General features: G+C 37.7%; 1 protein-coding gene across 4 annotated transcripts in view; it reads right to left on the reverse strand.

The window, feature by feature from the left end:
- LOC122811923 (carbonic anhydrase 6-like) overlaps nucleotides 1-24,278 on the reverse strand; it is a 255,244-nt gene that overhangs the window by 223,228 nt on the left and 7,738 nt on the right. Inside the window, exons 2-4 of one of the 4 annotated variants that reach the window (XM_044084095.1) lie at nucleotides 22,212-22,355; nucleotides 15,427-15,459; nucleotides 10,306-10,476 (exon numbers count right to left, since the gene is read on the reverse strand). In XM_044084095.1, the coding sequence (XP_043940030.1) occupies nucleotides 10,306-10,447 (142 nt within the window). In that variant the 5' untranslated portion in view covers nucleotides 10,448-10,476; nucleotides 15,427-15,459; nucleotides 22,212-22,355. Of the gene's footprint in view, nucleotides 1-10,305; nucleotides 10,477-15,426; nucleotides 15,460-18,369; nucleotides 18,477-22,211; nucleotides 22,356-24,278 lie in introns of all 4 variants that reach the window. The other 3 variants (XM_044084094.1, XM_044084092.1, XM_044084093.1) reach the window with 3 other exon arrangements.

Genomic DNA, 24,278 nt, shown 5'->3' on the forward strand with positions numbered 1-24,278 from the left:
CCAGGATCAAAACATTAAAGGTGGAGGAGTGCCCATATTCACCAAGGATATTCACACCACCAGGTTAGTTGCCCAACACAATGCGTCTTCAGGTGCAACTAACACTAAGTAAGACTGCAATCCAAATTGCAGCTTGTTACAGATCCCCCACCATGCCCCAAGATTCTCACTACACCTTTCTAAACATACTGGAAAATATTAAGATGCAATCAAACACCCTAATACTGGGTGGTTTCAACTACTCTGCCATTAACTGGAAAAACTTGTGTACCAATACCTGAGACCAACAGTTCTTGGAATTCATAAATTCCAATGCCCTGGATCAACTAATCCATAGTCCCACCAGGGGTTCCAATAGCCTAGACCTGGTCATTACCAACATGGGAAGTCGATGCTCCACACCTATGGTCACCCCCTCGTTGGTCAGATCAGACCATGAGCTAATCACCCTTAACATCCACATCCCACACCCACCCCCCAGTAAGGAAACCTCCATAAAAAACTTCTCCAAAGGCAACTTCATGCTACTCAAGTCAGAAGTGACAAACTTCATGACACCCATGCAGATAGAACTGAAAGTTTGACTGCTGAGTCCTGCACTAAGGCACTGTACCAGCACATAATTTCCTGCATGAATCGTGCCATCCCAAATAGAACCAAAATGCTCTCCTCCAAAAAAAGGAAGACAATCTGGTGGTCCCCTGCCATAAACAAACTTTAGAACAAAAGGAAGAAACTGTTGCAGAAAAGAAGAAAATCTCAGGATGCAAAAATCTCCCTTACCAGCCTCAGTAAGAAGCTGAGATCCCTCATAAAATCCTCCAAAGCTAATTACGAAAATAAAATTGCCAAAGATTCCAAAGACAACTACAAGGCATTCTATAACTATGTCAAGAATCTAAATGGCAATGCTCAGATCTGCTCTGAGCTACAACAGAATGGCATTAAATATACTGATCCCAAGGATGTTGTCAATATCCTGGCAGATCGATTCAGTGCCAACTTCACCCCCTCACCCCCTAAATGGCCCATCTCAATACCGGAAGATTGCCAAATTCCAGTAATAATGGCCACACAGGTAAAAAACGCATTCTCCAAAGCTAAGAATACAGCATCCATGGGACCAGATGACATCCCGGGCTGTGTACTACAAGAACTACAAAATGAACTGGCACCTCACCTAAGTGTCATGTTTAATCATACACTCACCTCAGGCTTTGTGCCCACTGAGTGGTGCGCAGCTACAGATATCCCATTCCACAAGGGAGGATCCACCTTGGATCCCGGGAGCTACCACCCCATCAGTCTGACAAGCCTGATCTGCAAGGCCATGGAACATATTATCATAGAACTTATAAACAAAGACATTGTCAACCTTTAAACACTGGACCCCACCCAGTTTGGGTTCGTGAAGGGATGATCTTGTCTCCTGAACCTGATTGATGTCTTCAAATCAGTCTCCAGAGCTATGGATGAGGGTAAAGCGGTCCACACAGCCTATCTGGACCTTGCCAAGGCCTTTGACACAATCCCCCACTCTGGAATCATATATAAACTTACTATGCTGGGCATTAATCCCTACATCACTCGATGGGTTGCCAACTGGCTTTATGACAGAACTCACATTGTAAAAGTAGCCGACTGCAAATCCAGCTCCAGACAAGTGACAAGTGGAGTACCTCAGGGTTCAGTCCTGGGACCACTCTTGTTTGGCATCTACTTCTCTGAAGTACAGGCCAACACTAAGGGACTCTGGCTAACAAAATTCGCAGATGACTGCAAACTGGGAGCCATTATTGAATCCCCAAATGATGTGGATACTCTACAAAAGGGCCTTACAGAAACAGATGCTTGGTGCCAGAGCCATGGGCTCAAGCTCAATACCAAGAAATGTACAGTTATCCCCTTTGGGAAAAAACATGTACCCGTGAATTACCTCATAGGTGGCAGTACACTAAACACTGAAAGTGTGATGAGAGACTTAGGAACACAGGTGGACAGTGGTCTCACCTTCGATAACCACATTGCCACAACAGTCAGGAAATCCTCCTATGTGTCACACCTCATCACTAAGTGCTTTTCATCCAGAAAAAAAGGAGGTCATAGTCCCACTGTACTCATCCCTCATTAGACCCATTATAGAATACAGCGCCCCATTTAGTATGTACCTCTCAAGACATCTGCAACAACTGGAAAGGAAAAACCTCACTAAAAGAATCACAGGCCTAAAGCAGATGCCCTTTGCTGACAGCCTTAAAAAACTCCAGCTATACTCTGTTGCATATCATCTACTCAGAGGCGATCTCTGCTTAACATACAAGGCCATGTCAAACCCAGAGCTGTTGGACATACTACACGTAAAGAAATCCCAATCCCTCAGAGCCACATGCTCCAGGGATCTAAACCTTGTCATCACAATAAACAAATTATGCTGGAGGGATAGGTTCCTGATACAGACATTCCCCAGACTCTGGAATTGACTGCCCATACATGTCAAGCAGAGCACCTCTTTGGCCCTCTTCAAAAGGAACCTTGACAATTGGATGGGAGAAAGGAAATTCACCCCAGGGATCATGTCAGTTGCCCTGCTAGACAGGAATCCAGGGAAGTAAATAGTGTGGGAGGAAATATCCAGGGAATTGTTATGGCAAGGCTTGTATAGGCCTTAGGGCCGATAGCCTAGTACCAACCTACCAACCTATGAACTTATGTTACAGGAAATCATTGTAAAATTAATTCACACTTTTGTGCTCCACACTGCACTACTATGTATGTTCATGAAAGTCAGATAAATACAGTGTTAAATGTCAAAGATCATTTTCTTAACGCTACTCATTATATAACCTTACTGATAATCCAGAAATGTATTTTACTAAGTACAGCATGTGTAACTCAAGTTGCTGATGATATCTAAGACAGGTATTCCATGCTAATGATATCTTAGATAAGCATTGCAAATTACTTTTCTGGTTTGGGCTTATTGCAAGAAGACAGTCATATTAACTTTTCCCTTGAGGATGTACCAGTTGCACATTCTCTGAGATGAGTTCTATTTGCTTCAGAAGTAAAGCTAAGCAGGGACTACAATAGACAAAGCAAATTGAAGAGGAAAATAGCATGGCAACAATCACAAATTAGACAAGCTGAGACACTGCACCAATGCCCAAGATCAAATAAGTGGACCTAAAGGGAACATTATCCATTTCAAACAACTTAAAAATAGTGGCAACTGTGCCTAATGCTAAGTTCTTCTTAGTGCGTGTGTTGTAGATCAATGATTCTAGTTTAAAACTGCATTCCATTAATAATCCTTTGGTCATGTAGAGATTTCAAAGAATGTTATTTAGCATCTTGTAAGCACCAGAGGTATAATTTATTTTGCACTCTTTCCCCACTTTCTGTTGCTCATCAGCCCTTTCAATGGCCAATCAGCCAAGCTGATCCCATCATAGTGTGGAGGTTGTTCAGGAGGAGCCATTACTGAGACAGCCATCATGGTTGGTTAAATTTTCTTTTGATTAGTTTACTCCAGCCCTACTGCAGGCACCCAGCAAGGGATAGGTGAAGAGTATGCAATAAGTTGACAGTAAATGCTGTCCCCTCACTTCTGCAAGAGGCATAATTTCCAAACAACACTTCCAGAAAAGTGGAAGGAACTGACATGTCTATAACTATCGTAAATCCACTATTTTAACTAAGTAGGAAGATGAACTGCCTGTAAATGTTTAGAAAATCTTGTTAGTGTCAAATCTAGTTCACAGGCTTTTTAAGATGACAGTTCTTGGTGTTGGAGTAATCTGTGTTGCCATTCATTAAGTTATGCTTGATTCTACTATAACATCATTTGTGTGCCTGCTTGAGACTCATTAGCTTACTTTTGTGATACCATCCTCCAGTGTGAAATACTGTGGTGCCACTATGACACAGATATCATACACAAACGGCACATACAAGGTGATGGCAGTGCAAAAAAATGCTCTCGCTGTTCTGCTGTCATACCAAAGGGTGATTCATAAAGGTTCAACCCTCATTTGCTCAGATAGTGAAGCAGGTATTATTTGCGTATTGTTCAAATGAAGTGATTAGCTGTTGCAGGTACTGCCATTGGTGAACATTTTGTTAATCAGGGTGTGACAGGTCCAACAGTACATGGCTGCAGTATTGTGTTTTTACAGTATATGCCTTCTGACAGAGGCTTTACTGTAATATTGTCTTCATGTATTTACACTTGTTTTTGTACATTTGGAGCTTTTCTCCCAGGGCATCCGCTGAAAATAGACCTGTATCCAGTTGGACTTTCCCGGTTAACAAATATAAAATAAAATAAATTAATTAATAAATAAATATACTGTTTTTGACAATGCTGCATATATTTCAGCAGATGTTGCCCATCAATGCTCTGATGAGCACAACATTTGTTTTACAGGACAACTGAAGACATTGTGCATGTGTTTAGTGTGGTTAGTCTGCACCCGTAGCTCTACAACTGACTGTTTCACACTGAATGCAACACCTAAATCATTGGGCAATCAAGTACATTGTTTCATTGTTTAGTGTGGGTAGTCTACACTGTCTGCCTTACACTATACTTTGCATTGTAAAAGTACTGAAGTCTATTTTCCTGAAAAATGCAACTCCCAAAGAAGTAAGTTCAGATAAAGGTTCAGAGTTTCATAATTTTATGAATTGGTGGGAATTGAAACACATTAAGTCCTAAGTATCCACATAACAATAGACAAGTGAAACAAATGGTGCAAATACTGAGGAATCTTATTAAACAGTATAACGGCTTACACTCATCCAAGTGTTGGATAACCTGATGTGTATAATGCAGATATGGAGATTCATGTGAAATGTTGCATTATTCTTTTTGTGTCGTCACTGGTAAATATTTAGTCTAGATGTGGATATTAAATTAAAATAAATATAATGATTGTACATGATGCATATGATTACAGAGAAAGCATGGATCAGTAAGCTGAAATAGTTAAATAAGTATTACTGTACTGACCGTTTAAAATCTGCCCTACTTTTAAATACTTAGGCATTTAGCTGGACCAGTATCTAAATTTACAGCACTATGTTACAGCGAAAAAGTCCAAAATCAACACCCTTCTCTTCTTGGCTAGAAAAATACTAGACTTTCTTTTACCCATCAAAAGAAGGTATAGGCAATGGAGTCCTACTGGTACAATATCAGTATGGTCTACCCCTTTTAGCTCCACCATACAAGAAAAGTCTATCCACCCTCCAAAGTACTACAAAGCACATCTTGTAGGTTCATCAGCATTGCTCCTCCCCCAAAGAGCATCACTGCCCAGTCCTAACCAATGCCAATTTTCTTCCCATAAAACAAAGTTGTACACTACTCCTAGACTTATTAACATATAATCTAATGCATAACAAAACATTCCACCTCTTTGCAAGATGTCTCACTAGAAGAACCACAACAAAATCCTCCTTCAGTCTCCCCATTCCACAAAGCAAACTCTAATCCACTGATCACAACTTTTCAATAATGGTTCCTCAGATTTACAGTTTCTCCCAACAGAATGGCAATCTACTTCACCAGTCAATGAATTCAGTACGTACTTAAAAGTACATATTCAAAGAAACATCATGTAAATGTTTCACATCCCAAGGAATTCCCTGAAAACATTAGCATCTTATTAACCCTTCATCCCTTCTTCAATCACTCACAACTCAACAGCAATAAGTACATTTAACAAACTCCTCCTACCCATCTCACAATTCAACAGCAATAGGTGCATTCAACAAACTCCTCCCAACCATCTTATCTCTAACTCCCACCATTCCCTTACATATGCCATTATTGCAAATCCCCACCATTAATCTCACCTCATGCTCCTTCTCCCCCAAATATTATTAAAAAATGTTTTTTTTACTTTTTCCTTCCCTTTGTAAATACTGAAAATGCTCAGGTTGGTCTACAAAGAATACACTGAAATAAACAACTACTGCACATAATGTGCATTGTAATAGTGTGTGTGTGTGTGTGTGTGTGTGTGTGTACATTGGTCTAGAGTAAAATGCTTTATGCAGAAGAGAAGATCTATTTTTTAAAAGTAAGCGGCTTATCACATATATAGGCATATGTGAAGCCATTTAGTTACTACAGCTTAAAAATGGATATTACATATAATGAGTATAGTATATCATGTGACCCTTTTCATCTGACATTTTGATAAAGATTCTTGATGAAAGCACATCAGGTCTTACACCTCTTCTTTAACTACATTGGTTATAAGTATCCTTATTTATGTACATATTTAACAGCCATCTAGAAAGAACTAGAATTAAGCTAGATAAAGGCGGGTCAGAATGTGAATTACTGAACATGGCCTGGATCCTGGAAATTGTATTAACTACAGCTAGCCTTTTCTTTTTCTCTTAAGTAGTGCTTTTTCGCCACCTTCTATTTGGAAGCTTCTTTTTCATAATTACCTTTTGCTTTTTAAGTTAACTTTATTATCATTGTGAAATATCTTATTAATATGCATTTTCTCTGAGGTTTGTAAAATCCATATGCAAATTTTATATAATTAGTCTCTGTCTGAGACACTTATAATTGCCACCTAGCTGATAATGGAATATTCTGTAAGCAGAATTACCACACATACCTCTCAACCTCTTAGTGCATGAATTCTGGACAAAGATAAAAAACCGTGAAGACAAAGTCCCAACATTAAGGTCCAATTTTAAATATTGCTCAAAGAAACTTAGAAAGTTGCTAGGATAACAGGTTTTGGATTAGCACACATTTTTTGAAGGATATAAAGTCTGAAACTTAAATGTCTGTCATTATTTACTGACTTCAATTGTCACTGATTTGCCTGAAAAACACCAATTTTATGAGGAACCAGCCAAAAATATGAGGCAGAAATCTCAACCCTTAGCAAATTTACAGACTATTGAGAGGTATGCCAGTAGATGGAACCAATGTTTCAGTTTTGGCTTGATTTTTTTCAAAAAACATTTTGAGAAATGTAGAAAGACAGTGTGGAAACAGCACCAATTAATTAGCTTAGGCTTGCTGGTTGGAGAAGAGGAATATTTACCATGTGAAGGAAGATTGGAATCGCCTTTAAAAGTATTGTGTCGATTTGCAGTCTGCAAAGTTTGCAAAGTCTGTAACTTGATGCTGAGAAACAGAACTAGGTCATTTATGTTTTCCAGTACCTTTTAGTTTTTGTCACTGTATCATCTTTTTATAACATTCTGGTATACTTCTGTTTATATGTTAAAACTACCTGCATATAATAATACTTTGTTTACATTAATTTAAATGTTAATGACTCACATGTTTACATTAACATAAATATTCACGATTCACATATTTTGGACTGAAATTAATATTTTATAGGTCTTATATGGTAAAAGTAATTCATTTTATTATTGTCATTACTTAACAACATCTACTGATTACATTGAAACCCACTCATGAGAATGGAGGTAACTCTGTCACCTAGGCCATAATACCATCTGTGGTAAATTCTGGAATTCAATATTTAAATGGTCCTGCATAGTACTTATAACTCTGCAGGCTGCGTAAATAGGTTATGACATTTTTGATTCAATGGTGACAGTATTTGTTCGTATGTATGATTCTGTAACACTGCTTTTGAGTTTCATCTGATTCTGTGTATGTATGTGGTTTTGTTAGTGGGTGAGATCTGAGTAGCTGGGTCATAAGAAAAAAACAATGGAAATATATCATCTTTACAGCCATCAAGAAGTGGGTGAGCAGCCCACAGTCATTATTTACCATAAGTGAAACAGCACCACATCAGTCACTACACTCAAGGGCAGACAGTGTGTGTGGCCTCCAGAAGTGAGGTTTGCTCTTATTGTTTGTAACATATAAGCAGACATGTATTATATGACCTGGATCAACTATTTTACTGGTAAGGGAAAAACAGCTGTAAAGCTGAAACTATGTTTCAACACAATTTTTAAATTTGGGAGTGGCAGAGTTTTTTTTTTTTTTTTTATAATTGCTTAAGATGAATATTTAGGAAGTTTTCTGCTGCCACTTATTTATAGTAGTGTTTGCTATTGAGACTGTGTCATTTGGCTTGGCTGTAATGCCTACAGCTGGAAACTCAACGGAAACAATAAAAAAGCTCAGCAATACATGTTTAGCTAAGATAATACTACACAATTTGAATCAGATTACAAATACATACACATGCACTCTCATACTGAAAATCCTCTGCTTAGGCATGGTTAGCATCATAGAATCAGAGAAGTGAAAGGATAACATTAGCTGTCATTTGGGCTTGAACCCAAAACTTCAAGCATATCATGCTGATGTCACTGTCACTGGACCAACAAGAGCCTCTAGACAGATATGTGCCGAGTTTTCCACTAAGAGCCTTATCCTTTCAGATAGGGAATCCCACAGCATGATGATTAATGTCAAATTACAAACATGGTAACAGCTGATGTACAGTGACAATATTTATAGCAGATATCTAGGCCTCAGCTGAAGGCAGACAGCAGGTCACAAAGTTTGCTCAGTGGTGGGATACGGATTGCAGAGAAAAGCATAGATCTATTTCTTTGGAAGCAAGAGCAGTGGGTTGCAATTCCATTTCTTATTTACCAGCCATGCAATGAATACCTCTCAGTCTCTTAATGCAGGAATTCTGAAAAAAGTCAAAAATATGGGAGACAAAGGTAGGACAAAGGCCCTTATTCAAGGATAGGTGTTAAACATTTGTTAAACATTTTTCTTACTGACTACAAAGTTGCTAGAATAAGAGGTTTCATGTTAGCATGCACTTTCTGTAATATATGAAGTCCAAAACTAAAATGTCTGTCATTCTTTAGTAACTTCAGTCCTCAATGATTTGCCAGAAAACCATACATTTTGCGTAACTGCATTGTAGATTCTCATATGTCGTGGTATATTTGGTTGCAACAGAAGTGATCTGGGTCAACTATTTGCAAAGAATTCAGAAAATAATAGTTGCATGATTGGTTACAACATGTGCTTCACACAATGTATGTCTCCAATGTGGTGAAAAAAATACTAAAAAACATAGGATTTGTTAAAATGAACTACTACCCAAAAGCTGAAGTGTTTGCATAGATACTTTTATATGTTAAGCAGACTCTAAATAATTTTTCCTCAGGTAGATAGCTAATGCTAGACGTCTGATGGGGAAGAAAGAGTTAACCTGGAACATATGTTTGGGAGTATAATGAGTTGGCAGATTTTAAAAATTCCATGAAGAGTACTCTGTCAGAAAAACTGGGCCAGCAAATGAGTGTAACTAAGGAAATTATTTTTTTGACCTGGGATACAGGATCTGAATTGCCTAGAAATAGTTAAAAATTGTCAAGTTTAATTGTAGCGGCTACCATAAACACAATTACTAGAAAATGGAAATCAAAATCTAAACCAGCTATACTTGACGTATTGAATATTGTAACAAAGATAAGAGAACATAAAGTTGGATCTTTGGAAAGGGGTAGGAGCAAATTACATGGAATAGAAAGAAATAGAAACTGTGGGAGCAATGCATGCAGAAACATGGAATCAGGTTTAAGAGAAGGCAGGATCTGAATAATGTAGGCAATGTTGCTTAGATTATAGGATATATAAAATATATGAGATGTATAATGTTTGTAAATGTTAACTTGTTAATATGGTTTGGTTGCTTCCATATAAATGTTAAGTTGTCTATGTTACAAGTGATAATTCACTAAGGGTATTAAAAAGACATATCTAGTCCATGGAGTACAAAATATTCTAATTTATTTCTTTATTTATTTTTCATGCGTTACTCAAGTGATCCCATTATGCTCATGTGCCTCTTTTCCAGGGTAACCCAGGAATACTGTTTGGTTAATGGAGTTAGAGTTGAACAATTTGCAAGTGGAGGTCAAAGAATCAAACCCAGAAGTATTAAATCAAACTCAGTAGAAGTTGGTAGCCTTAACCCTCTCTAGGTTAAGCTAACAAATAGTTCATTGGCAGCATATCACCTTATATCGCTGCACTAAACTCCCAAATACTATAGTCTTCCCTCTAAAAAACTCAGACTTTGGTTATATAGTCAACTTTCAGATCACTCTGTGTTAAACTGTCAAGCAATTTAGTCTTAAGTCTTAAAAACTGTATTTGTCAATGCAAATATTAAGTTTCATATGAATATAGTTCACAGCTATCTACTGGCATTAAAAAAAATTGGAATTAATATGTTGATCTCTATAGGCATGGCCTCTCAGCATTTAATGATTTTAAATGTAATATTGCAAATAACTAAAATGACTTACAGCTATGGCCATTATTTGTCACTGTTGCCTCCCTGGTTTTATGCTGAGATGGGCTTTCAAAAATAAGAGGTTTCATGTCAGGATTCACTTTGGCACTTGCCGTCTCTATATTAATTGGTGATTGATGTGTATTCCCGCACATAGGGAATTTGTTTGCCCAAGCAGAAGGCCCTAAAAAAACAGACAAAAGAAAAATGAATTACACATAGCAAATGTTTTTGAAGAAGAGAAAATGTTCCAGTTTTTAGGTGATATTCTAGGTAACATCAATAATGCCTAACCTTACTACATTTAGATAAATCCAGATTTCTGAGCCAGGTTGCATTTTAATTTTATGGACATTGCTTTAATTGCACTAGTGCTTTTTAAGCTGGCTTGGTGTTCTGCTGACTCAGCCCTGTACTGCCCAACTAGGACATCTGACCTACAGAAGACTAGGGATGGAAAAGTGTGCCTTTGCTGACACATTCTTCCTTTTCAACAGCGAAATGAAAACATTGCTTTACTATTTAGGGTTTCCATTGTTACTGTCTTCTCATTAAGGTCTCATCCCACAATTTACTGTCTGATCTTTCTTCAGAGCTCATACTGTTTCACTATGATGCTTAAGAAAAGTGCATATAATTTCTATCTGTTGCCTCCTGCAACCATAAAAATGGATGTTTCTAGGTTATTTTTACTGCTAAGCATGGTGTTTATATTGCTACTACATTCAGTAATTTAGGCAGTTGTAAATGTATGCTCTGAGTTCCTTAATTGCTTTGACAAAATGCTATACAAAATAAATAACTGGAGTGCATTTGCACACATTTGCAGACAAGCAGAAATCGAGCATCTGTACAAGTAACCAGCTCTGAAAGACTTTTTGTCACCTTCATCAGTGTTACTGTGGTGGGCTAGGTATATTTAAAGTTTGGCCAGCTTTATAATGCCACCAACATATCTTGCTATCTTTCAAGTTAATTTAAAATAGGCAGTTTCACAGATTACAGAGCTGTAATCTGTTCTTTGCATATTTTGCCATTGTCAAGCAGCATCCAATATGTGTAAAGGTTTCATCTGAATTTTCCAGGCTGAATAATTTTAATACATATGCATATTTTTTAACTTGTGAAAAACCTGATTCCAGCAGAAAAAAAAAACAGACACTGATGATCATGGGAAGTAATATACAGCACTTTGCTCTATATTTTAAAAATGTAATTCTTTTCAGAAGTGCTCTGTTTTTTTTTTTTTTTTTTTTTGCAGAAAAGTGATATACAGATTCCTGATGTTGATTAAAAAGTCACATTGCTTTCGTAAGTACTTTTAATAACAAGAAAACATCATATAGAGAGCACACAGCTGAACCAATATGTTGGTCTTGTGTATGCACAAGCCAGCATAATAATATAAATATTCAAATGTGGCCATTTAAGCAGAAAATGTACTGCAGATATTGCAAAAGTTAATCATGCACCCTGGCTAACAAAATCCACAAAAGCCCTCCTAGTAAACAGAGACAGAGCATGTAAGGAATGGCAGAAAAACAGAAATGATCAAAGTCTACCATAATCAGGCAAAAAAGCTTATAACCAGTGATAAAAAATAATATTATTCACAACAACTAACCAACCACAAAAACACCCCTAAAAAGTTTTGGTCTACTATCTCATCCATTCTCATCCCAGAGTCCAATCAAAACCCTTTCCCATTCACAGACAAGTCTCCATCCCAAATTACAGAATTGTTTAACACTCACTTTATAGAAAGTATAGCTATCTTGGTCAACACTTTCAGTAAGACACTAACCACGATTCAACAATTAACCTCAACACACCTCCCTCTCTAACAGCATCCAAACATACCACATGCCCTTTCAGCTCTGATCAATACATTCATCAGCAGCCTCTAAACCTCCAAGCCTCATACTGCATCCTCTATCTACTAACTATTTATGTAACCTGCTACATAAAATAAAACCCCGCTGTTTCTCTCGTGATAACCCTGCTGTCGACTACTTGAAAATTGTTACAGATGCCATTCCCTACCCAGACAGCATTCTCATCAATAGATCCATCACAGAATCCCTTGTTCCCTGCATATGGCAAAAATCTATTATAACCCCATTACATAAAGGAGGCAGATCTACTGAATTATCTTGCTTCTGCCCCATCACCATCTTAGCTCCTCTCTCCAAAAATCTTATAAAAATGTGTACACAAACAACTTCTGAACTATCACAACAAACTGCTAACACTCACCTAGCACAGCTTAAACCAGCTCATAGTACAACTACCGCACTAATATTCTTCATGGATACAATTAACAAAGCAAGAGACTCTGCCCAACTAACTTCAGCACTGTTTCTTGATTTATCAAAAGTTTTCGATACCATCTCACACCCTAAACTCTTACACCAACTTTCTTCCATTGGCCTTTCCAGTTCATCTCTACAATGGTTTTCTAGCTAACTATCTGATAGGCAACAGTGTGTAAAGTGGCAAGACTATTTCTCTCAATATCTAACCAACAAAACAGTAGTTTCCCAAGGATCCATCCTTGGACCTCTCCTCTTCAACACTTTCATAAATGATTGATCTCCACACTGCCTCCTGCCAAAGTTCCGCAATCCAAAATGCTGATGACTTCTCTTATCTCTTATCTCTTCCAACAACATAGCACACCTCAGCCAAATAACCCAAACTGCCTTCTCCTCAGTCGAGACCTGGCTCAATAATACACAACTATTACTTGACCCCAATAAAACCAAACTCCTTCTTTTCTCTTCTAAGCCTATTTCCACTGACTTTAATATTTTCACTAAACAATACAGAAATTGATGTGGTTCCATATACTAAATTATTAGGACAAATAATAGATAACAAATTTACCTTTAAACTTCATATACATAACACTCTCGAAAAAACACATCACAAACTAGGGATGCTCTTTCAACACAAAAACGTCATGGATACAACCACCAAAACAACATTAGTCACAACCTACCTACTACCCTCATTTCTATATGATGCCCCCATTTGAACCAACCTTCAGAATACATTAAAAATAAGCTTGAATCCTGCTATAACAAAATTGCCAAATTTGCAACAGGCGTCCCATACTTTAAACACCATTGTTCAGCTCATATCCTCCTTAACTGGCTGGAACTCCTGAAACATCTAACTACCTCCAACTAACAACTGCCCATAAAGTTATCTATAATACTGACCTCTGCCCTGCCTTAAAAACAATACTTTAAATCTACACACCTAGCCATACTATCTGCTATGAAGATAAACAGCTCTTAACTATATACAAACCAAATAAAACTGCTGGACAATGTCTATATTCCAACTCAGTGATTACACTATGGAACGTGCTACCCTTAGATATTAGAACTAGCTCTAATTTCTAGAATTTCAAGTTTAAACTAAAAGGTTTCCTAGTCAGGTCATGTATCTGTCCCTGCTCTGAAGAACCAACCTGACTCCTACCCCTTTACTTTACTCTAATTCAGTTAAACATTTTCTCCTCTGTCCCCACTTGCCCCCTCTCTTCCTCTTTTAATCTGATTTGTAACTACCACCCTCACATTTTTACTTTCTTTCCTCCATCTCAGATCCTTCTACTCCTCTCTGCCTAAACACCAACCCTCTGTGCTGATAAATCAACCTACCATCTTCTAATCAAATTCTCTATCCTTAATTCTTCCTTCTTCTTTACACTACGACCGTCCTTCACCTCCCTTACCTCTTGCTCTTGCTATGTTAACTACTGCTTCTACTAGTAAATGAGACTATTTACTCAACTAACCTGACCAACCTTACTATTCCTCCTATAATATTATCCTACCTGCCATGTTTTGTGAAACTTCCTATTCTAAGTGTATTGACTGCAGACATACTTGTTAATCCTCTCTGTAAAATTTAAGCATGTTAAAATGCTTAGGCATATTTGTTTATTTTCCCATTTAAAATGTGTGCATTTTCCTTTTGTGTGCATCTGTAAGTTGTTTTTTTCTTCTTCTGTTTCCTGTTTTTGTTATTTATTACGTAAAAAATGTATATTTTCTTATTTCTTGTATTGGAGGTTTTCTCCCCAGGCCTCCACTGAAAAATAAAATAGATAAATAAAATAAAATAATAAATTGCATCACTATTTGAAAACTAAACATATTCTCTATAAATGGAACAAAAAGAATAAAAAATTACATTAAAATACATGCATTAGATCAACTAATTAATGCATTACTACCCAAGACCCCATTAAAAACAAATATAAAATTGCCGGAAGCTAAATCAACAGTACATATAAAGTAGAAATCATGTTACCTTATATTTTTGTTTTATCTTTCCTACCCAAACAGATAACAGTGGTGAGAGCTATATGGCATAGTCCTTATTCCCATTCTGTTATCTCTCCATAAACCCATTATACAATGAGGTGCCGCAGTGTGTAACCTGTGCAGAGACAGTCCTCTCTGGAGAATGTAGCCTTAAAAACAGTTGGTGATTACCACAGGCAGACTACTGCAAGGAGCTGAGCAAGAAGTCAGCATGCCTGACATGAGATATGCCAAGTATGGAGATTCTCCTCTGCTTTATCTTCCTCCAGAGCACAACTGGATGACAGCATTGTGACAACTTCAGGCAATCCCTTGTAAAATGCAGCACAGTTACTACACCTCTAGCCTCTACCAGGTCATTGCAAGCCTACTTGTGTCTTTGAAGACTGAAAGTTGCATGTCGCAACCAATCATACACTCCTGAGAAGGTCTAAGACAGTTGCTGTTTTTTTAAAGAAGTAATGAGGAAGTAGACAGGGTAAGCAGTGCATTTACCCCCTTCCTAGATGCTACAATTCTTGAGTATCATGACACTGCTTTGTTTTCTAAGATTCTTTGTTTGCTAACACTCTTCCCCTCTTTCTCCCAAAAGAAAAAAAAAACACCAATGAAGGTTTAATCATTCCCAGCCCATACTGACCCTTTGAAGGCTAGGATTTATTTTAGAATGGAATAACAGATAAATGGATAATATTCCCCTACTCCCTTTTCCTATACTGGTGGAAGAACTATGGTGCTGTCATTCCTAGCACTTGTACTGAAAAACAGAACAGAATTGAGCGGTGTGTACTTACCACAGGAGAGCTCAATGTAGCACCAGTCATGATCTGCACACCAAAAAAATATATATATAAATGTTAATGGCAAGATTGTTTAAGCTACCACAAAGGCAAACGTGGATGCTAGATATTTATACACATTTCATATCTTTATTTTCCTTATGATCTTTGTATGATATTTGCCTATAAATAGAAAATGTACTCATTGCACACTGATACACGCAGAATAACTACATTTGTAACTATACAGTTGCTGTTTGTGATGTTAGAGTGAGTCTGAGGTTACTGATGAAGATGCTTTACACAAATTTCTTTCTTTGACTGTATAGCTGACTTCAAAATGGGCTAAAAACCTTGGAAAGAATTCCTGAAGATTAACATTAAAGTTGCCACTAACAATCAAACGCCAGACATCTACAAACACACAACAAAGTTCTCCATTGTCCTTTCTGGTAAAGGCTATAATTTGTCCACTGCCTTTCCATTTTACATTGCAGATTCATTAGTAAAAAACACTTGGTTAAAATGTTAATATTATTAATGTGATTTTCTATTTACTAAATGTATTAAGTATCTCATCTTGCTTTATTGTCATCTGTTTTAGTCTGCTTGAAATGTTTATCATGCTTAAGTATAATGCCATGGTTTGATCATATGAAGGTGCAATGCCTGCTTCCAAAGGGAAAAATTGTATAATTGTGAAAGCTGTAAGAAGAACATATAGCAGAAATAACTCTGGGTTAAACAGGTATGTGTAATGTAAGTAACAAGACAACAATAAACCAAACAAAAAAGTTACGTGAGCTGAGAAGGCAGATGCCCAGACCTCAGCAATTTTTACTGTCTGCACTGGTGGGGAAATAGTTGCTACTCCTCTTCTTCAATATTAGCAGCAAATGCAACATCATCATTTTTCTGAGTCGAGGGAATTAAAATGGTTAAAACCATTGCAAGCAAGTTTTTTGCCAACTAAACTGGCATCTTTGATTAAGGCTAACCTACTAGTCTGAAACAACTTAACATCCTTATTCATTGAGTAGTTTCAGTTTTGAAAAGCTTGTATAACATATTTTCATTTTATAATAGAATTATACAAATGGAATAAAGCCATTAAACATTTACAGATATCAGCATTTCCTTCATTGCATAGGTGACTGGTGCTTGGCTATCATCTTATGACATGATGGCAGTGACCTATTAAAGCAATTGTTGTAATTACCTAGTAACTGGCAATAAGGTTTGAACTATTGCTTACAAATGAGTAAATGAAACACACAAAGGCTGGTGGGAGTAGCAGCAGGCATGGGGAGTTGTGGTAAAGCAGTATGTCATAAAGCAATAGAAATCTTCCATTTTAAACATTGGCAAGATCAGACAGAAACACACACACACACACACACACACACACACACAGACACACACACACACACACACACACACACACACACACACACACACACACACACACACACACACACACACACACACACACCAAATGCACAAAACCAATAAAGAAAATTCAAAACAGATGTTTTCAGTAGGGCAGCAAGCCTCCTGTAGTGTAAATATATATACATATATATATATATATATATATATATATATATATATATATATATATATATATGCAACAGCTCCAAGATTGCAATGCCATGGGGAAAGGGCATATTCCCAATGGCTGGTGTTCCTTGAACTTGCACAGAAGAGCTAGGAATTTAAAAAGCCAGTAGTGCACTTCACCTTCCCTCAGAAAAATTCTTCATTAAATTCCACCTTAAAAAGCAGATAAAATACTTTAGCAAGTGTGTGTGTGTGTGTGTGTGTGTGTGTGTGTGTGTGTGTGTGTGTGTGTGTGTGTGTGTGTGTGTGTGTGTGTGTGTGTGTGTGTGTGTGTGTGTGTGTGCCCGCGCGTATGTGTACATGTATGTGTACAAGTGTGTGAATAAATAGATAGATAGGATTGATAAGTTCGTAGTTTGGTCTATCCCTGAACAACTGCCCTATTTCTCCACATAGTTCAAACAGCAGAAGTCACCCTACCCCAAAAGAGGCATTTTTTTACGTTTGCTTCCTTTATTTATTAGTTAGGTAAATCCAACAGGCATGTGCCTCTTACCAGGAGTGACTCAGAAGCCTTGATTGCTTAAGTGACTTGCTCAGAGTCACACTTTAGGCAAACTAGGTCTGAAGGAATGAAATCCAGGACTACAGAATGAAGCTCAGTAGCCTGTAAAGTGCTCCTTATGCACACTCTTTGCCTAAGAGGTACATGACAAACATACAGTGTGCAGTGAAATCACAGTGGATCACAGGCTTCCCATATGTGATCCATAGTTCATCTGCTGCATGTCGAACCTTTCTATTTACCCACAATCCATAACTACCAGTGCTCTTTAGAAGTCAGGAAGAGCCATAGATGTCTCATATAGCACCCAGTGATGTTCACCAATCTGGTGCCACTCAACTGTAAGTTAAGGGGCAAAAAACAGGTCCATTCCAATCTGATCGGTACTCCTAACCTCATGCAATAGCCATGTCCTGTTTCTGTGCCCCTCAACTCAAAGTTAAGGAGCAAACAAAAAAAAAAGGCTGCTTCTGGTTTTAAGACAGTAGCAAGCTGTTTGCTGCAACTTATATGACAAATGAGGCACTAGAGCACTTTAGAACTGCTGACCACAAGAGCAGTTTCAAAATTCATTTCTGTACTTACATTCAGAAATGCCATTAAAGAAATGAATAACAGTACTGCACTACTGATCGATCAGCATTTCCAAATCAAATCCTATAATAACTTGCACCAGTGATAGTTGCTTGCTTCACCCCTCCTAGCTATGCTGCTAGTGTTAGTTGTACTCCATTATATATGCTGATCACTGATCAGATAATCCTTTGCAACCCCATCAAGCCAGCTACGGTTTGTGTTTGTACCTACACACGGGCTGTCAGCATTGCAGATACCTTGTCGCTGCATCAGCATGTTGGCTCCACCTGTTTTTCTTCCTTCAGTCGTACATTTGCTGATCACCCTAGAATGCTGATCTCAGTGTACAATTTTCAGGCTCAGCCTGAAGTACGCAAGGAGAAATGAAAACAACAAATATAATTATACAGGAATTTTAAATTCGCAACAGAACAATTTGGCAATGGAACACTGTGCATCAAGGTACTTACATTGAGCTGTATAATTGTATTTAAGGTATATGCATAATATAATCAATACAAGCATACATTCCCCCAGCAGACCCTTTATTCGCTGTTTTTGTCCTTTCTTCCCACTCTATTTGTGGTTATCAAACACACACATACACATGCACACACATGTATACATACATGCACAATACACACACACACACAGACACACACACACACACACACACACACACACACACACACACACACACACACACACACACGCGCGCAGAAGTACAAACACATCTCTACATGACAGTGTGATCTTTTTTTGGCATTTGTTCAGCCGTATTGCTCTACAGGAAAACTGTTTTGCATTAGTAGCTTTACAGTGTTGACTCTGAGAACAGCAGTAAAAGTCGGTCATAACTGCCGTTTCACTGGAGTGCTTATATCTTGATCTAAATGAAAACGATAAAAGTGCTGATACATTTCTTGTGTAAAAAGCCCCTTTTTAAAGGGCACAGGGAACAGAAATCGGTCATTAGCAACTCATTCTGTAGAAAATAAATATTTTTATATGAGAAACTGCTTGAACTGAAGAGCTGGAAACAGCTTGAGAAGACATATTACTGTGCTAAGCAACATAAACATAAAATGTTGCTATTTGTTCAGAAAATAATCAATAGCAAGCCAGCTCTTTGGGACAGAGGGAATATACCCTGGTTACAACCCAGATGATTCATGTTTGAATAGCAGCTCAGGTGCTCGAGAAAGCTGGTAGAGAGGTAGGAGTGAGAGCTGATATCATCCAAGCCATCCAGTAGGAAGGACGATAGTCCCAATCTGCCAGTCCACAATCAGCAGTTGGAGGCTTGAAGATAATGAATGGTAAATGGACTGAGACATAAGCATGGGATTACAAAACCAGTGAAGCAGCCCTCAGTGGCATGTGTGTGTGTGGATGCGTGTACATGTATGGAGAGTTTGAGGCAGTCCCTCAGAATGATCTGGTTGCTCACAACAGCCCCTCAGGGAGGAGTTAGGGTTATTAGTAGATGGAGATGAGGGCACAGATCTCCTCCATGGCTGCTTGTATGATAGCCTCTGGTCAGCACTTTCTCTAATGCAAGGGATAGCCAGTACAGGGAAATGAGTGGGCTCAAGACCAGTGGTAAGGGGCATTATGGTTTGCAAGCATTTCAGGACAATAAATCTGGAAAAAAAAAAGTAAAAAGTGTAAAGAGCTGGATGAGAAAGTTTAAACTACTATAATTAAGCTATAATTTAGCAATATATTCTTCATTGCTGGTGTGTATAATTGAAGTCTTACTTTATTAAAATAAACTATTGTTTTGTCTGCTTCATACAGAACTGTGAATCTGAAAGCTTCAAGTGCCTGTTCTCTGTTAATTTTAAAGTAAAAGACAGGGGCTTGATGTAGTAAACATATTTTAAAAAGAAATAAAATTAAACATCTTCTTAAGCATTACAGGAAATCTGTGTGAATCATCTCCACAGTTTTAACTGGTTCTGTTCTGTTATGCACCAAAAATATTGCACTGAGTGATACCAAATAATGCACAAATAAATACCCAAGCAATCACACCATATTTATGATAGAGTATATTTTAGGACAATCTACCTTAACGTATACATTTCACAAAACATCATGACTTCAGAAGTGACATCACTTGAATGACTACTAATAGCGAGCCATCATCTATCAAACAACTGTATCAATGATAGTGGCACAGGCATAGAACTGTAATGTTACTCTGCATCATCTATGAAAGACCTTGGACCTCTCCTTTATGGCATTTACTTCTCAGATGTCAAGGCCAATGTCAGTGCTCTCTGGCTGACTAAATTTCCAGATGACTGCAAATTAGGAGCTATCATTGAATCTCACACTGACCCAAATGTTCTCCAGGAGGGGCTAAAACAGACAAACAACTGGTGTCAGAGCCATGGACTAAAACTAAATGCCAAGAAATGCATAATAGGGGAAGTCATCCATTCTTGGTAACTATCATATTGACAATACACTCCTTAAAGTTGACCCAGTAGTCAGGGACTTAGGGACACACATAGATAGTAATCTGGCCTTTGATCATCACATGTCTGTGGTGGTGAGGAAATCATTTTATGTTGTGCAACTTATAAACAAAGGTATGGCATCTAAGTCCAAGGAAGTCATTGTTCCTATGTATTTGGCATTCATCAGACCTGTCATTGAGTCCAATGCCCCCTTTGGTATGTAACTAACCAGGCATATCCAACAACTGGAATGTCCACAGAGGTTCCTTACTAAAAGAATACAAGCCATAAGTAATATGTCTTATGCAGACTGCCTCAAGGCCCTATCCCTGTATTCTGTCTCTTACAGGCTTTTGAGGGGAGATCTATACCTGGCATACAGGGCATTGTCAGACCCCACTCTGATGGAACTCATGCATATCCACAACACAAACAATACCAGAATTACCCATTCTAAAGATATAAACCTTGCCTGTTATATAAATAGGACCTGCTGGAGAGATAGGTATGTTTCCCAGAGAATACCCCGTCTATGGAACAGGATCCCCATCTATGTGAAGCAGACTTCCTCTGTAACCCAATTCAAGTGCAACTTGGACAATTGGATGGGAAACTGGAAATTCATCCCTGGTTTGGCACCTATGTCTCTAATACAAACAGGTAACCTGTAAATGGTTTATCTCCCTGCCCATGCTTACACTTATCAAGGGTATAAGAACTTGTCAGAGATTTGGGATGCATGGCTAGGCTTAAAAAGTTACTTGTGGTCGTTAGACTAGTAAACACCTATGAACCTATAAACCTATGAAAGGAACATATCAATGTTAGCGACACAGGCATAGAACTGTAATGTTACTATTCAGCTATGATTTGGTATAAAATTCCGGCTTCATGTCTGTCAGTTCCTTCCTATTATCAATTTTCCAATTCACCTCTCAAGTGTCATGCATTTTATTTATGAAAACACTTTATACTACTGGGAGAAGGCAGTTTTACACACTGCCCAATGATATTTTAAAGAATAAATCCGTAATTATTAGTGACATGTAGTGCACAAAAAAGTTATTAACATTGTTTTATTTCAAATGGTTTTGTGCTTCCAATTTAAAGTTTTATCATACACCATACATTTTGCCCACATGTCACACACTGTGTCATATATTTTGCCGAAAAAAATTTTAAAAGGTAAGTTGCCTAACCCTATTTCTTGGACTAACTACCTTGTTGGTCTTTTGATTAACAGACAGAGGCATTATGGAGAATGCAGTGCTGTGTTATAAACCTCATAGTCACTTTAAGAGAGTTTAGATAATTAACCCACAGCTCTATATATTTGCTTCTAGTATCTGTTGAATTTACAGTAATATGGTTGAGTTCTACTCAGTCTGAGTGGATTTGATGTTTATTGTGTTAAATACTTTTGGCTTAATCTGTTTATTTCTGCTGACATACTGGTACAACATATTGCTTTGCCTTGCCTCTGCTTTGCGTCATGGCTGGAACTGATTGTTGGGCTGTATAATTTGCTCAGTTTTCAAACACATTAGTATATACGAGGCTTGGTCCAGTTCACATCTGGTGAGTATAAAATATACTGAATGCACACCTTACAGCAGATAATGACCACTGACCTTACATCCTTCCCAGGGCACAATGCCGAAGCAGTGGTGTGATGTATGCTTTTATGTCCTTCGAGAAACACGTCACCTTCCTGCACATGTTGTTGCTAGCTCTCATCTCTTCAATAACTCTTTGTGATCACACTGTAGTGAGACCTGTGGTCATTACAAGTGCAATTTATCCTTTGGGTTTCCAGTTAGATATATTTTCCTTGACATTTAGACAGTTACATTTCAAAATAGGATTCTGGTGCAATAATCTGTATTCAGTTACAGGTTGATAAAGCATTGTCTCCAACTGTTTTCCCCCTCCACCCCACCCTTCATGGCAGTGATGCCTGCATGACATTATATGTTATCACGTATGTTTTAACACATACTTTACAGACTTGCCTTTGAAATACAGTTATGCTTTAAATGGGATTACTCATAATTATATTTAAAACAAAAGCTGTGGAGGTGCAGAGTGAAGCCATACACTGGTCAAAAAGGCATGAACTCACAAATGATTTCTCTCTCTCAAAAACAGTAGTGTAGATTACAACAAAAGATAAGAATCTCTTCCCCTGTGCAGTCTGCCCACATCTCTGAAAATATGTTGATTGTAACTGTTTTAATTAAATTGTTAAACAAATCAGTATGCAGGATGTTTACCTTTAACAGTAGCAGATGTTTCCCATGTAGTAAAAATGCAAACTAAACATATTACTAGAGCAAAAATCTGTGCACTATTAGTAGTTCTCAAATATATAAATGGAAAGATTTTACTCTGTCTAGTACCACGGATGTTAAGTACATGCTAAATGCAGCTGAAAACAGACTTTTTATGCTTAAAACAGTTAGGGATCTACAACACATTAGCAGATAATCAGCCATCTGAAATATGAGAAGGCAAAGAAAATACACTAAAGAAGAATATGGGATTCATGAAAATACACTTCATCACATAGCTAGACTAAAATATGCAATGTTTCCCTGCCACGTAGCTCATCACATGGTGTGGCATGCTTGTATGAATAATACATTATATTCTAATGCTACTATATTCATGCCTATTCATAACCCAGACAACAGGATGATTAAGTGATTAAGATCTCTGTCTAACAACGTCAGAGTCTAGGATTCGGTTCTGGCCTCCTTTCGCTGTCTGTTTGGAGTTTTGCATGTTCTCTTTGTGTCTCTGTGCAGTTCCTCTGGGTATTCTCATCCTTGTATTTTTGGACTGTATCATTGATGACGAAGGTCAAGATGACTGTTCAAATGCCCAGTTAAAAATAATACATTAAAATTGAGAACTGAAAAAAATACATATATGTGTGTGTGCGTATATATAAATATATATATATATATATATATATATATATATATATATATATATATATATATGGATTCCACTACTTTGAACTTGTAATAGGAAGCCACACTTCTGCGAAAGTTCACTTTAATGAAAGTGAACTTTTGCGAAAGTGCACTTCACCGAAAGTACAGCAGCACAGTGGAGGACATAAAAAACAAGCTATGTCCTCCACTATAGTGTGATAGTCATAGACCTTAGGGTTAGGGCATGGGTTAGGGTAAGGGGATAGTTAGTAAAACTATCCCCTTACCCTAACCCATGCCCTAACCCTAAGGTCTGTGACTATCACACCATAGTGGAGGACATTGCTATGTCCTTCACTGTGCTGCAGTCATCACGGACCTTAGGGTTAGGGCACGGGTCATGGTAAGAGCTATCCCCTTACTATGACCCATGCCCTAACCCTAAGGTCCGTGAATACTGCATGGAAGTTCAGTGCAACACCCATTCGTTGTACTGAACTTCATGTAAGTGCACTTTCGATTAAGCGCACTTTCGCTGCAGTGAGCATTCCATGCACTATTTTGAATTAGTGAAAATTCGATCTAGTGTATGGAATCCATATATATATATATATATATATATATATATATATATATATCCTGGATTCACTCCCATGTATTCAGCACATCAGGTAATGAGCACCCTTCAGCACTCATTGATTCTGTAGCAGGTACGGCTTTTATAGGATCGGATTGTTAAACCAAAACCCAACCCTCTTA

The sequence above is a fragment of the Protopterus annectens genome, chromosome 9.part0 (genome assembly GCF_019279795.1).
Source record: "Protopterus annectens isolate FY-2018-M chromosome 9.part0, PAN1.0, whole genome shotgun sequence".
Lineage (NCBI taxonomy): Eukaryota > Metazoa > Chordata > Ceratodontiformes > Protopteridae > Protopterus > Protopterus annectens.